Source organism: Dermacentor silvarum, chromosome 2 (genome assembly GCF_013339745.2).
Source record: "Dermacentor silvarum isolate Dsil-2018 chromosome 2, BIME_Dsil_1.4, whole genome shotgun sequence".
Lineage (NCBI taxonomy): Eukaryota > Metazoa > Arthropoda > Arachnida > Ixodida > Ixodidae > Dermacentor > Dermacentor silvarum.
Genome location: NC_051155.1, coordinates 49,574,449 through 49,589,019, shown reverse-complemented (window position 1 = coordinate 49,589,019; position 14,571 = coordinate 49,574,449). Strand labels below are relative to the sequence as shown.

The window sequence follows — 14,571 nt, the reverse complement described above, 5'->3', positions numbered from 1 at the left end:
TCGCAAGTTAGGGCGCCACTTCACCACCGCTGAGCAACATCGCCATAAAAAGCTCCATGACGCTCACTGTGAGCAACCTGTCTTCTCTCCCGGCGACCTCGTCTGGCTGTCAGTACCTGTGCATGCTCCTGGCCTCTCTTCAAAACTTCTTCCCCGCTTTGATGGACCTTATCGCATTGTTCAGCGCACGTCTGCGGTGAATTACCTAATTGAACCACTAACACCCCCCTCTGACCTCTGTTGTCGCGGATGTGACATTTTTCACGTCGATCGCCTTAAGCTTTACCGTGAGCCGCTCGGGATCACTGCTGTTTGTGCCGCCAGGCTGGCTGCTTTTTCTCCCGGGGGCGATTGTGATGAAGACGTGCAACATGCTCTGCAGATGATGCACACCACCAGCAGTAGCAGCATCGGGATCGCTCCGCAAAAGACGACGTCGAAGTTACCGCTAAGAGCGCTGCCCAATGTAACTGTTTAGCCGCCCGTTCTGTGTCAGTATATCCGAAGGATCTACATCTACGCCTGTATCAATAAACCTCATTTCACTATTATTAATATTATTATTATTATTATTATTAAGTACTCCTTGCATGGCCCGGTTTACTTGGCTGTCAGACAGCAGCGAAGACATTTTAGCCTTGAAGTAAAGCTTTCTAAACGTAGTCCTAAACGTAGTCCCATTAGTACCACTTATCCAGGAACACGAAAATAAAATTCACTTTCTTTCCTTGTGCTCGTGTTCCAGTCTGGCTAGATGTTACATGTATGGGTTCTGATTTACCCCAGTATTCTCAAACCATCCTTGACTTGGGAAGTTCTTCCTCCACCAAGTTGAGTACAGTGCCACCTCTCAGCTGAAGAAGACTCTACGCTTCTCAAGAATTGACGTGCAGTGTCAATGAAGTGCAGTGACACTTCTGTCGAGGTGGAGTGTTGAGTGCAGACGCGTTCTTAAATGCAAGGGTTGGAATTGTCATTTTAGACCTCTTGGGAGCATGCTGCTCAGCAGGTTTCTGAATTTAACTTCCATCAAATGCAGGGGGGCAAATGACACTGTTACATGGCTTACGGATTGAGTACACTGTAAATTCACTGTATGTACTATATTCCTATCTACTGACATCCTTTTGCATGCTTAGGAAGTAAGTGCAGTTGATGGCTTTTGAGTGCACGATTATACTCCGTTCCATACATAGCAGTCAGCGCTGTGGAAGCTACACAGGAAGTTCGATGGGCACTTCGTCCATGCTTCGCTACATGCCAACAGCGTTCGCTCGCGTGAGCATGCACGTGAAGCTCCTCACGACGGGTTGCAAATAAAAAAACCCGAAAATGACACCAAAAATAAAAATAATGTAAAACAACGCATTATCATAATGTGTTTCTCGGGATTAAAACTTGTTTCATTCAATACTGAGCCTATATAAAAAACGGTTGCGCACTATTGTGATCAAAAAACGTCGAACTATATCCAAGTGCGAACGAAGCCACTGCAAGAAGTGTCTCTAGCTTCCACAGCGTTTACTGCTACGTATAGAATGGAGTATAGGCTAACTAATGTGTAGCCTTTTGATAAGGTTTTCGCGAGAATGTGCTGCATCACCAAATAGCCACGCTTCAAACTGTGCTCGGATGCTGTGGTTCAGCGTTAGCACCTGTTAACAAGATGCTGTAGCTACTTGGATTCTTTTACTTGTGATAAGCCAGTATGTAGACAATAGCTTGTATGCGGCGAACCAGCAGTGTAAAGCATGGGGGGGGGGGGGGGGGGGAATATAAAGAGCCGACGAACTGATGTACAGTAACCTGTGTTCTTGCTCTAGTAACTTTACTAGAAGGTTATGTACTTACCATTGCTTTATTTATATACATTGCTCTATATTGTTGCTTGGTTGTCACACAAGACAGCATTACTCCTAAATTGCAGTAGCGTGGTCTCGGTAAAAGCTTATAAGCTCCCAAGTTCATGGCCATCTATCTCTATCTCTCTTTTTTCATTGCCGTATGTAACAAAAAAAAAAGATGTTGTATTCCGATGGAAAATGTTTCAATGGTGTTCTGCACAAAATCCTCCATTCAGGCAAAGCGAAACTTGGTTTCGTGTAACCCTTGCTGATGCGGAATGGTTTTGAGTTCTTTTGGAAAAAGATTAATGAGGCATTTAGTTTTTTGCAACCTAGACATTCTACAATTCCCTTTCGAAGGGGATTGTAATGTCATAATGAGACATGTTCAACCAGCTCTGAGATGGAAGCAGTTCAGCCTCTTTCAATACTTGTATACACTAACCATTTACTTTACCACTACAGTGTTGGCCATGACATTATGCTGCTGATCACGAGATCATGGGTTTGGTGCCTGGCCACATCCCGGTGTGGGGAGAAGGCAAAAATGCTATTGTACACTTGGATTTAGATGCACATTAAACAACTGCAGGCAGCTAAAGCTGATCTGAAGCCCGCTCCCCACTTTGACATCCTCATATCCCACATGTTGTTTTGGTATGTTAAGCCCCATAATTAGGTTTGATATAGACCACTGTTGTGTTGCATAGTATATCATACAAATCTCTTTGGAATTGGTAAGCAAGGAATGCAGACCTGGTTATTCGTCTACGTGACAGCTAGCTTTGCACAGTGCCCATCCTTTTCCGGAAAGGATCTGTGTCAACAGATACGGTTTCCTTCTATGAATGCATAGGGCCCCCTCAAGGGCACAGCAAGGAAACGTCATGTGAAAACTTAGGTCCCACCATAATATCATTGCTTTTACTCATGTTACCGACATTGCAGTTTTCATCCAATTTCTCTTCGAAACCCACTGTGATGGCTTGTTGGAAATTGTGAAATGCTTCTAAGCATGGTCTCGGTTCGAATTTCTGGCTACGGTGGGATGCAGAAACCTTCGTGCACGTAACATTGGGCTCACATTTAACCCTTTGGATGCCAAGACCGAGCTGTACTCATCCTGGCCGTTAGTACCAATATTGCAAAAGACGAGCCACATTCGTCCATGCCACAGCTTCTGCTTCTTTTTTTTTTTCCTGTAATGAGCCACGTTCATCGACTAAGTTCGTACCATGCATTTGAGTTTGGGCACTTGAAGGTATTCTTGAATAACTTCAATTTCTTTCATTGTATAATGTTCCTATAATTATGTTCCAATCTTACACCTGTGCTTAGTCTTTTTCAGGGCAGACGTCTTTCATTAATATGTTGGGTGAACACAACTAATAAACTACTCATGTAATGTATTTTTTGAATCTAGATATAATGTACAGTAGTTTGTTGGAACAAAACAAACTTTTTTTTTTTTTTGCAAAATTACTTTGTAGTTACAGGGTTAAGTATTTTCGTACCGTGCCCATTGGGCATGGTTATTTCTATCGATGGTTTGAAACGCCGCTTTCGAGACCTTCTGTGCCGCTCACAGACATACTGCACTATCGGATGTGAAGGAGAAGAACTATATTTTAGTTTTCTAAGCAGTTCGCTTTTTTCCCGTGAGGTGGTAATTTTTAAACGCGCTCCAAAGTTTCGTGATCGTCAAAGCAGAACGCAAAAATATCCGGCTCCGGAAACGGTGCGCGTGCTTTGGTGATCGCAGATATCGCGATTCTGCTGCCTCTGCGGCTGATCTTATCGATACACGAATAGCAGAGAGTCGGAGGACGCTGACTTTTCATCGGACTTTAAGTCTGAAAGCAATGACAATGCAAACCAGCCCCGAACATTGGCGGCTGCCACCAGGCACGCCCAACTGCAGTGCTTGCAGTTAAATGTTTTCAGCGGAATACCTGCTCGATTAAAAATTTCGATTTTTTTTCGGAGATAGTGCCTAATAGATGGCAATACATTCTGTAGATCTCATAATTCTCATAAAATTTTTTTCTTACTAGATACAAGCATGTTCTTACAAACTGTGTTCAATTTTATTGCACAATCTTGGTTTTAACAATTTATATCTTTTTTATGACATAAAACTCGCTAATAAAACTTTTATGCGGGAAAAGTGCATTAATTTTGCTTTCTGTTTATGTATTACATTAAATACTGAGTGCAGCAGTTCCTTCAGAAAAAAAAACGTCTGCCGTAACCTACAAAAAACACCTGTTTTCCCCGTTGTAGGGAAAGCGTTAAGAACACCGGCTGGTGGGAGGGTTGAGAATAATCTGGAGCTCCCCTCACCATGACATTTCTGGTAGCCCATGTTTTGCGTTGGGATGTCAAACTCTGGTAGTGCAATGGCTGTCTTCTCTTTCTCATCTTCTGGCAGGCGGGCAGTGCCCCTGCAGCTACACCTGGTGGTGCCAAGATGGCCAGCCTACAGACGGCCTACCGGGCACTGCCGTCGGACGACACCGAGCCGGAAGGGGCGCACGAGAGCAGCTTGCTCATCCACACCGTGCCAGACAGCAGCCGCAGTGAGTTGCCTGAAAGGAGCATTGAAAGGCACTGATGCGCGTCTTTGTTACGGGGGACAATAGACTCTCGGCAAGTTTCTCTTGGCCACCGGGGCTGTGGAGAGTGCTGGTAACGCAGCTGTGCTTGGCATACCGACTGGCACCCGGGGATTGAGGCTCAGTTTTACAATCGTTGACCGTTTCTTATATGAGGGGAAGTCAAAAAGTAGAAGGACTTTTAAAGAAAAGTACATTTATTCTAATGATAGCAAACTGAAATGTACATTATTTTTCTACATAACCTCCCTGCACTTCAATGCACTTTGCCCAACATTTCACAAGTTTTTTTGATTCCGTCGGAAGAAAATTTCTTTGGTGGCACCTGTAACCAATTTTGCACCGCATCAATGACTTCTGCATCGGTTGCAATCTCTTTTCCTGAGCACTTCTTTCAATAGTTCAAACATATGAAAATCGCTTGAAGCCAGGTTTGGACTGTATGGCAGGTGTTCTAGCAATTCAAATCCCAACTCCTTTATTGTTTTGGCCGTCCGTTTGGCAGAATGTGGCCGAGCGTTATCTTGCTGCAGGATGACACCTTTTCGCAGTTTTCCACGACATTTGGATCTGATTGCAGGTTTCAGTTTAGTTCGCAACACGTCACAATAGTTCTCACTGTTCACAGTTTTGCTTCTTGGGGTGAAATGAACGGCTACCACACCTTCCATGTCCCAGAATAGTGTTAGCATAATCTTACCAGCTGATAGCTGATGTTTAAATTTCTTAACTTCTGGTGATGAAGAGTGTTTCTTACTTTCCGGTTCATGATGATGTACCCAAATTTCATCTACAGTAACAATTTGTTGTAAAAATCCATCTCCCTCAAGACGATAACTGGCCAAATGTTTGCGAGAGATGTCCAACCTTCGTTCCTTATGCTGCGCTGACAATTCTTTCTGGACCCACCTTGCACACACTTACCGAAAATTTAGCCTGTCATGTAAGATGGAATACGCTGAACCATGACTGATATGTAAAGTATTGGTGATTTCGTCCACTGTGATTCATTTGTTTTCCATCACCATACCCACGACTTTCAAATTGTCCTCAATTGTTGACGTTGAAGGCCTGCCCGATCTTTCCTCGTCACATAAAGAAGTTCTTCCCTGTTTGAAACGCTCTATCCATTCGTAAAAAACTGTCACCATACTGCGCTTGCATTTGACGAATAATTTCCGCAGGCTTAACACCTTCCGCAAACAAAAAGCAAATCGCTGCCCTCATTTTCTCCTTGGTGCAGATCGACAATGGAGCTGCCATGTTTGATAGACGACACTAATTCAGTGGTGGATACTAGAAGTGTTACCAAATGCTAGTACGAAAAATTGCAAAAGTCCCTTTACTTTTTGACTTCCCCTGTGTGTGTGTGTGTGTGTGTGTGTGTGTGTGTGTGTGTGTGTGTGTGTGTGTGTGTGTGTGTGTGTGACTGGTTTACCTTTACATGAACTTAAGAGTTGAAATTTTTCCTGGATAATTATTCATGATCGGAAAATATAACAGCATGTAAAATACGGAATGCCAGATAAAGAAACTGCTGTCTTTTCTCGTTTCGTCTTGTCTCTTGCTTTATGCACAGTGCCTTGATGTGAAGGCACAGGGTATGAGAAAGTGCTTAGGAGAGGATAAGATTTTACAGTAGTCAGAGCTAAAAGAAATGCAGATGCACTAAAATAAGACCCCCCCCCCCCCCCCCGCTCCCTCTCATTCCTTTTAATCACAATGCAGCTTTCCTTGGCATTCTCAATTCTACCTTTCATAGAGCTTAGGCTTAGCGGCTATGATGTAGCGCTGCTAAGCCCGAGAGCATGAGATCAAATCCTGACTGCATTTCGATGGGGGCACGTTAAAGAACCTCAGGTGGTGAAAATTAATCTGGAGTCTTGCTCTACGGTCTGCCTCAAAATCAAATCGTGGTTTTGGCACGTAAAACCCCAGAATTTAATTTCTTTTTTCCATTGAGCTTAATTAAGTACTGTGGTGTATTGTGGTAGTTGTGTGCAGTGTTGGTAATGCAGTTGCATCTCATTGTAACTGAGCACTTGCAAAGAGTCATCGATGGTGACAATCAAGAGCCCAAGGTGTGTGCAGACCAAGGCCTCTCTAACACTTGGCGAGTGCCCTTGTCTTGTCCTAACCACTCTCACCCCCACATGCACATTTCCTAATCTCATTGTTCCATCCCCCTTTGTGCCGCCATCAACTGTGTTTCCATTACCTTCATATCCGTTCCATCATTCTTACATCGGTTATCTAATCTGCATTGTGTGCCGTGCCTAAGAACAGATAACTGATGCTAGGCAAGGACACGATGTACACCCACGAGGTTAGGAAATTACCACATAGGCATTTGGCACAACTGGTGCAGGGGGTGGGGATGGGTGAGCAATGAGAAATGCCATTGGGGCTGTGACAGGAATTACTAGTTAGATGGCAGTGACAAGTGCTGATACATCAAACAGGGTGTCTACCAACCGGGAAAACAGGGAATTCTCGGGGATTTTGAATATTCTGGAAAAACTCAGGGAAAACTCAGGGAATTTGTGCCTCTATCAGGGAAAATTACTGTAGGAATGGGCGAATATAGGGTATTGTCGAATATTTCATTGAATAATTCTATGTTCGTTATTCGCTTCGATTCGAATTCATGGATTCAATATTTTCGAATTATTCAGCGGTCCCGAATAGGCAGCCAAAAGCCACGGACGGTCGGTACAAATCTCGGAGGCTTTGCTTCGCGTCATGGCTGCCATACATCAACCATAAATCTCGAAGGCTATATGTTTTTGCATTAAAGAGCCTGAAATGTGCGACGCAGAAGAGCAGAAACGGCGCTAGCGCACAACCGAAACGAAGCGGCGGAGTCCGCATGGCCATAGTCAGCAGCGGAAATCGTACGTGAATGACAGCAACGACGCAACGCTTCGTGCCTATTTGTGCCTTTATTGCGTTTACCGCCGCGCATAACAACGCGTTGGCCGCGGGATTTCATAGTCGCCACCCATCATCGCGTCGATAGCTGCCGCGGTTTCTTTCGCAGCGGTTTCGTTTAGTGTCGTTTTGACTCAATGCGCACGTCGATGGATGGATGGATGAGGCTGAACCCTTTAAATCGGGCGGTGGCATACGCCACCTAGCCATGGCTATCAACATAATTTGTACTTTGTGGTGGGTGAAATTTCACCCCTGCCTTAATTTTATCCACCAATCAGATAACCTCTGTTTGGTTACCTCTACCCGCTTAAAGTCTATTTTGCCTTCACTGTCCCTAAACCCCAATGCTTTGAAAAAATCAGCCCCGTTGCCTTGCACTGTAGGGTTAAGCCCCTTACAGAAAAGTATGAGGTGTTCAGCCGTTTCCTCTTCTTCTCCACACGCACAGCACAACGTGTCTATACCTTGGTACTTGACTCGGTACATCTTAGTCCGCAATACTCCCGTCCTGGCTTCAAACAACAAAGAGCTTCCCCTAGAATTATCGTAGATATTTTCTTTGGCAATTTCTTGCTTGAAAGTTCGGTATGTGCCCAGTGCTGATTTCGTCTGCATCCCTGCTTTCCACAGACCCCTCTCTGTTTCCTTAACCTTTTTCTTAACCGCTGTTTCCTGGTTTGCACCCCTCCTGCAGTCCAAATATTTGATTGACAGTTTTCTGGTCAGCTTCCTCCATTTTGTATCAACATTCCTCATGTACAAATAACTGAAAACTCTCCTTGCCCACCGCTTTTCTGCCATTTCTCTCAATCGCTCCTCAAATTCTATCTTGCTGCTGGCTTCCCTGCCCTCGAATGACGTCCATCCCATGTCACCCTGTACCCCCTGATTTGGTGTATTTCCGTGTGCTCCCAGAGCCAGTCTACCTACCCCTCGCTGCTTAACTTCCAACCTTGCTCGAACCTCTGATCTCATGCACAGGACCGCATTGCCGAAAGTCAAACTAGGGACCATCACCCCTTTCCAAATCCCTCTCACCACTTCGTACCTATTGTAATTCCACAGTGCCCTATTTTTCATCACAGCTGCATTTCTGCTACCTTTAGCCGTCACATATTTTTCATGTTCCGTTAGGTACTCAGCCCCATTGTTTATCCACACTCCAAGATATTTGTACTTATCCAGCACCTCCAGCGTAACCTCCTGTATCCTATGCTCGCTGCCCTGATTATCATTAAAAGTCATGACTGCCGATTTTTCTTTACTAAACTTCAAACCTAAGCTATCTCCCTCTTTACCACAGATGTCCATTAATCTCTGCAAGTCTTCCTTGCTGTCAGCCATAAGTACAATGTCATCTGCATACATCAGTCCTGGTAATGACTGTTTAATCCATTTTCCCTGCTTGAAATAGGAAAGGTTGAAGCCAAGTCCGCTCCTCTCTAATTTTTTCTCTAATCCTTGTAAATACAGCATGAACAACAGAGGTGACAGAGGGCACCCCTGCCTAAGCCCCTGCTGTATCTCTATAGGCCCAGATACCTTGTTTTCCCATTTTATAAGCACCCTGTTACTTTTATAGATATCTTTTAAAAGATTTCTTACTCCATCTTCCACCTCTAGAGTGCCCAGTATGTCCCACAAATCCTTTTGGATTACGCTGTCATAGGCTCCCTTGATATCCAGAAAGGCAAGCCATAGGGGCCTGTGTTCCTTTTCTGCTATTTCAATACACTGTGTCAATGAGAACAGATTATCTTCGAACCTTCTTTGTTTTCGGAACCCATTTTGTAGTTCCCCCAGCACCTCCTCGCTCTCCACCCATGCCTGCAGTCTGTCCTTTATCTGTCTGTCATGTCGGCCACGTGCCTAAAGAGCTGCCTAGTGGCCAGTGGCGCAACGACGGGGGGGGGGGGGGGGGGATTCGGGGGTTGCACCCCCCCCCCCTGAGGCCGACTTAACCCCCCCTTTTGTTTAACCCCTTTTCTTTCCTTACGCATTTGAGTGCTGCAACTAAGATGACGCGCAATCGTCTGCACACTCGCAAAAAGCGCATTTTTTTGACAATTAATTTCCCGTGAAGAAATCGAAAGTAGTGCTGTTTAGATGGTATTGACAAGCTGTCAACCCCCCCCCCCCCCCCCCCCCCTGGCAGAGATACTGGGTGCGCTACTGCTAGTGGCCATCCATGATCGCATAGATAGCGACCGCGATTTCGTCTGAAGTTGTTGCAGTGAACGGTAGTTTCGTTCTGACTCGGTGCGTGCGTCGGCCGGGTATGGTAGCGGCAAGTTGCCGCGCGTCAGCGCCTTGCCGCGAAGTCCACCGTGGCAATCGCGTCTCGCCGCGCAGCAGCGCGATATGATCTCGCGCGCTCTCGGAACGCGGAATCACCGTGAGCGAAAAGGGTGCGATCGGACAGCGTCCAGAAATCCCTCTATAGAACCGCGAGAGACGACAATCGTCGATTGATAACGCGGCGCGGAGCGGCGGAGGTCCGGTTGCCATTGGCTCCGTGATGTCACCCCCGTCGCTCTCGGTACCCTCGGCAAGCCGTAAAACCCCCGATTCCTGCCGCTTTTGCCGCGCGCGTCATGATGCGCTGCCGCTCGCGGCATGACGCGGGCGTTTTTGCCGCTATCGTGGGCAAAGTCGCCGTTCATAATCGTGCGTGTCGATAGCGGCCGCGGTTGCGACAAGCAGTTGTTTCGGTTTGACTCGGGGCAAAGCTGTCGAGGATGAAGCGCACCGGCTACATCACGATGGACGTGCGATACGTTGGCTGTGAGCTTACTGGCGAAAAAATTATCGGGATGCGCGCGCGGTAGTGCAAAGCGTGTCGGAAATGATGGCGCGCGCCGCAGACGTGCTGCGAAGGAAGTCGCGAGGCCTCAATCGCCGCTGCGAGAGCTAATCAGTCACGAGATGACGAGAATTGCAGCTTCCGCACTGCTTTTGTGCTAAATAGCGAAAGGATTTGCTCATACATTATACTAATAAAATCGTGCTGACGTAATAAGCATTTGCTTATTGTTTTCGGCATACCCTGATAATTCGGACATTTTTTTTTTTTTTTTCAATCCCGTGAAATTCGAATTAACTAGGTTTTACTGTAATATGTGATATATACTGTTCAAACTATTCGATTCGAAATTATTTGACCAAATCACTACTCCCTTCGAACCTCAAATCCACTATTCGCCTGTCCCTAAATTAGCTGTAATTTAATTGAAAGGGAACGAAAGCTGGTGGTAATGGAGGGAGGGAGGGGAGGCGACGTTTAGCTGCGCCACCAAATGCGTATTTATATAAAAATGTGGTGAGGCGAGAAGGTGGTAAAGACTTCGGACGCTGCTCGACAAGTGTCCCGTTCGGATCTCGTCGAAAACTTCCGAGCCGCCCCCAGAGGCACAGGCAACAGTCACCAGCGCCGTGCGCGTTTGGTGCGAACACGGGCAAAACGCCGACGGCGTCGACAACAGTTCGGTGCATTGCTGGTACTGCTGCGTGTCTAAGTTTATACAGCTGATCGATAAAACTACTATCCTTACTCCGTATAGCTCTCTACTAATTTGCTATCGCAATTGATGCTTCGCATTTTTTTAACATGCTTACTAAACAGTGACAGCATCAGGCAACATGGTGTCAGCCCATCTTGATGTAAAAGAAAGTTCCGTTTCACTCAGGGAATTTAGCAAAATCACTCAGGGAAAACCTGGAAAACTCAGGGAATCTGAAAATGTCAACTTGGTAGACACCCTGCATCAAATCATCATATAGTATATAAATTTTAAGTAGTGTTGCTCCTTTTCTTTATTCACTAGTATAGTACCATGAAAATATTCAGCAAAGAAACCGAGACCAGTGTGGGGATAGCATAGATTAGTGAGAAGGAAACTTTTCTTTGGATATAATTGCTGGTTGCAAGAGAATGCTGCAATACAGGGGCTTTTCGATTGCTGTGTACATATGCAATGCTGTTCAGCATGCTGTGAAGCTATATTCAGCTCTGGGTTTTTGTTTCAACTCGAAATGAAGGCCGAAGATATTAATAGGCCCAAATAAAAATTCATTTATTTTATTTTATTTTATTTCAGCATTATGGTACATTTATAGCATGCACAAAATGCAGACTCCGTCAAGCCACAAAAGGCTTGACGGGGTCTGTACTCGATAATTGCACTTTGACAGGGGCGACCGGAAACAACAGGAAGCAGCCCGCAGACAGCAGGGTTCATTTTGTTGTTTTTGTACTCCAGGGGCATGTAAAACTTGTTCAAGTTTCTTGCTCGGTATTATGCTTCAGCGAAATATCTGCTGGAAATTTTGGGACAGCCAAAGCCATTGGCATTTTGCGTTTCCTTGTTGTGCAGCCCAACGTGCATTGCATTGGGCTGCACCCCTTCTCCCCCACTCTCCTCATACCCGGTCAAATGGGTACAGGGAGAGCAGGAACGCTGCTACTACTACTACTACTAACTCCTGGTACACCACTGCTACTAACCGTCATGCCAGAAGACTATTGACATCATTACAATGGGAAAGGCAACTCTGAAAAGTCATCCGAAGTGCTTGAAGCATGTGTCCAACTTGGCAACTGCTTAGCTGCAAGAAATTGCAGATAAGAAGGAGATTGCGCTATTTTTTAGTGTGCATGCACGAATAAGGCTTGTTTCCCCCTCTTAGAAATTTGGCCTTCGGCATCCTTGAAATTTGAATTATCCTTGAATTTTGCTTCCAATATACTGTGCGAACCCTGTTTCTGTTATGGTTGCTTTTGCAGAAAGTAAGCATGCAGTACTTGATCTGACTGTGTGAACAATGTTTTCACTTGTGATTGTGTGTCAATCTCATTATCAGTTTTATACGCACTTTGAATGCTGTAGTAGATTTTCAAACTCACAAGTGCGCGCGCCGCCAACTGCTTTGGAACATATGAGGGTACATGTGTAAATAGCTGACAAACTTTAGCAGTGCAATTCATTCGACAATCCTGCTTGCCACTGTTGTTGCTAAGGCCTCTCCACCCATGTACTGCTGCCACTTTTTTGCAAGGCAGTGCCAGCCGCAAATCTGTTCATCACCTGCACCACTTCCATTTTTAAAATTTCTGAAATCTCCGATTTTCACTACTGCTTGCTGCCGCATGCTCACACTGCAGTGCGCACGGCAGTAGCTTCCTCGCCGAAACAGAATCTTAGGTGACATATTTTCCCTTTATACCGGAAGCTGAGAGGAAGTGGGTGAGAGAGAAGTACTTAGGAGGAGGGTAAGTTAGTGCTACTAATTAAATTGGTCAATGAAAACATGAATGTGGACGGGCTTTAGTTGCTACCGAAGTGTTGCTCTGCTGCTTGGTGAACTGTTCTACGCTTCCCAATCAGCCCTTTTGGCTGGCATATCTGTCTGTCCACTGTTGCTGACTGTGTGGGATATTGATGTGGTCACAGGGTAATGAGCCCTTTCTTTTCCCAATTGCAGCACGATGGAACCACGTGGAGGACTTGGATTCTTTCTTTACAAGGATATCCTTCTTGGTTTTGCTTTTCCTACAGATGCTAGTTCAAAAGTGCCTGCATTCGTTTGTGCTCTAGGAGGTCGAGCCCGCATGGTCACTTACTTTTATTAACACGTCCTCATCCCAGCTCGCACTGCGTTGGTCATGCTATGAGAACAGTGCTGGCCACAGCGTTTTGGAAATCGCTGCTTGCACTGAAGGGGACACCCCGCATTTACTGGGTGCCTACAGTTCCACAGTCTGTAGACCTAAACAAAATTTTGTGAGAAAATTGTTCTGCCTACGTATACGTATCTGCTCACATATTAAATTTAGTTCTCACTGAACATAACTGGTGCTCCCAGAATGCCTGAATTGGAGAGAGTTAACTGTAATTTTGGAACTCTTGAAGTACAGCACTGGTTCTGAGGATTCCCGAGGATTGATGTGAGATGAAACTTTGAGCACTTTCTGCCTGCAGACTTGGATCATGCTGCATCAGACATGTTTGGTCAATTGCATGTTCATGTTGTCCTTGACCATGTGCTTCACGTCTACCAGTACCATCAGAACCATGGGTTCACCTGTATGATGCTTCACGAGATCTTGGAGTTAGCGTGAGTGAGAGCCACAAATCCTTTTTCTCTGGGTTTTAAAGTGCACTTGGAAGTGTTTGTGCTTTGACTGTTCCAGATGCTATGTTGATTTGCACTTGGTCTCACCAACACGCTGACGACACAATTAGTAGTGTGGGCACTAGCTTTTATTGTTTAAAGCAGGGTGTCGAACCGAAAAAATACCTGTTTGGTTTGGGTTCAACACACTCAGGTTTCTGCCCAGTTCAGTTCTGGTTTGGAAAAATAAACATCTATAGCATTTTGTGAACTGGTTCACAACAATGAACAAGTTTGGTGCACTTCATTTTATCATGCCCTCATGGCCATATGCTGCATAGTGCTATTGACTTGTCTGCATGGCGCATGTGCAAGTTTCATCAGGAGGAGGCAGAAATGGTCTCCCTGGCACGTGGAAGACAGCTGTTGATGTTTTTACGTGGATATCTATTATGTTTTACAGCTACACCAGGAATGGACATAAAGATAGACATCTTGGGCAGTGACATTGCAAGGATACGTGGCAGGCAGTGCTACACCTCAACGCATCAATCCCTGCACTCCCTCTTTCCTACATTTGCTTTAATCGCCATCCAGACTGAGTACATGCAAGATCGTAGAAAACAGTAGTCTAAAACATAAACACAAGTACAATGGAATCTCGATGATACGATCACGGCTAATACGAATTTCCGGACGATACAATTTTTTCTGCGGTCCTGGCCGAGCCCCATTACTTTGCAACGTGCTAGAAAACGGTTGTTACGAATCGATACGAATAAACGCCGCCCCACCAACGGCCGCGAAAGAGAACAGTGCGCAGTCACGCACTTTCTCCCTTTCTCTTTTGGTGCGGAGGCGCGGACGCGACGCCGGACAGCGCGGAGGCCGCGACTGGGCGCGAAGAGTTTGAAGCGGTGACGCTTTTGTTGCTTTTGTGTTTTTTCTCCTTTTCCGCGTGCCATTGGATGGAGTGGCTGCCGTGCTTCGGGCCGCGTTCTTTGTGTTTGCGCCATTTTGTCTAGTCGCAGCGAGCTATGTCTACTGAGATACAATCTCGCTGATTC

The 14,571-nt window shown here is 45.5% G+C and overlaps 1 protein-coding gene across 3 annotated transcripts in view; it reads left to right on the top strand.

Moving 5' to 3' along the window:
• Nucleotides 1-14,571, top strand: part of LOC119441463 (autophagy-related protein 9A-like) — a 174,978-nt gene that overhangs the window by 11,243 nt on the left and 149,164 nt on the right. For 2 of the 3 annotated variants that reach the window (XM_037706081.2, XM_037706083.2), the window contains exons 2-4: nucleotides 4,276-4,423; nucleotides 12,875-12,918; nucleotides 13,443-13,507. The exons of the other annotated variant lie outside the window; for it this stretch is intronic. In XM_037706081.2, the coding sequence (XP_037562009.1) occupies nucleotides 4,315-4,423; nucleotides 12,875-12,918; nucleotides 13,443-13,507 (218 nt within the window). In that variant the 5' untranslated portion in view covers nucleotides 4,276-4,314. The remainder of the gene's footprint in view (nucleotides 1-4,275; nucleotides 4,424-12,874; nucleotides 12,919-13,442; nucleotides 13,508-14,571) is intronic. 3 annotated transcript variants of the gene reach the window in all.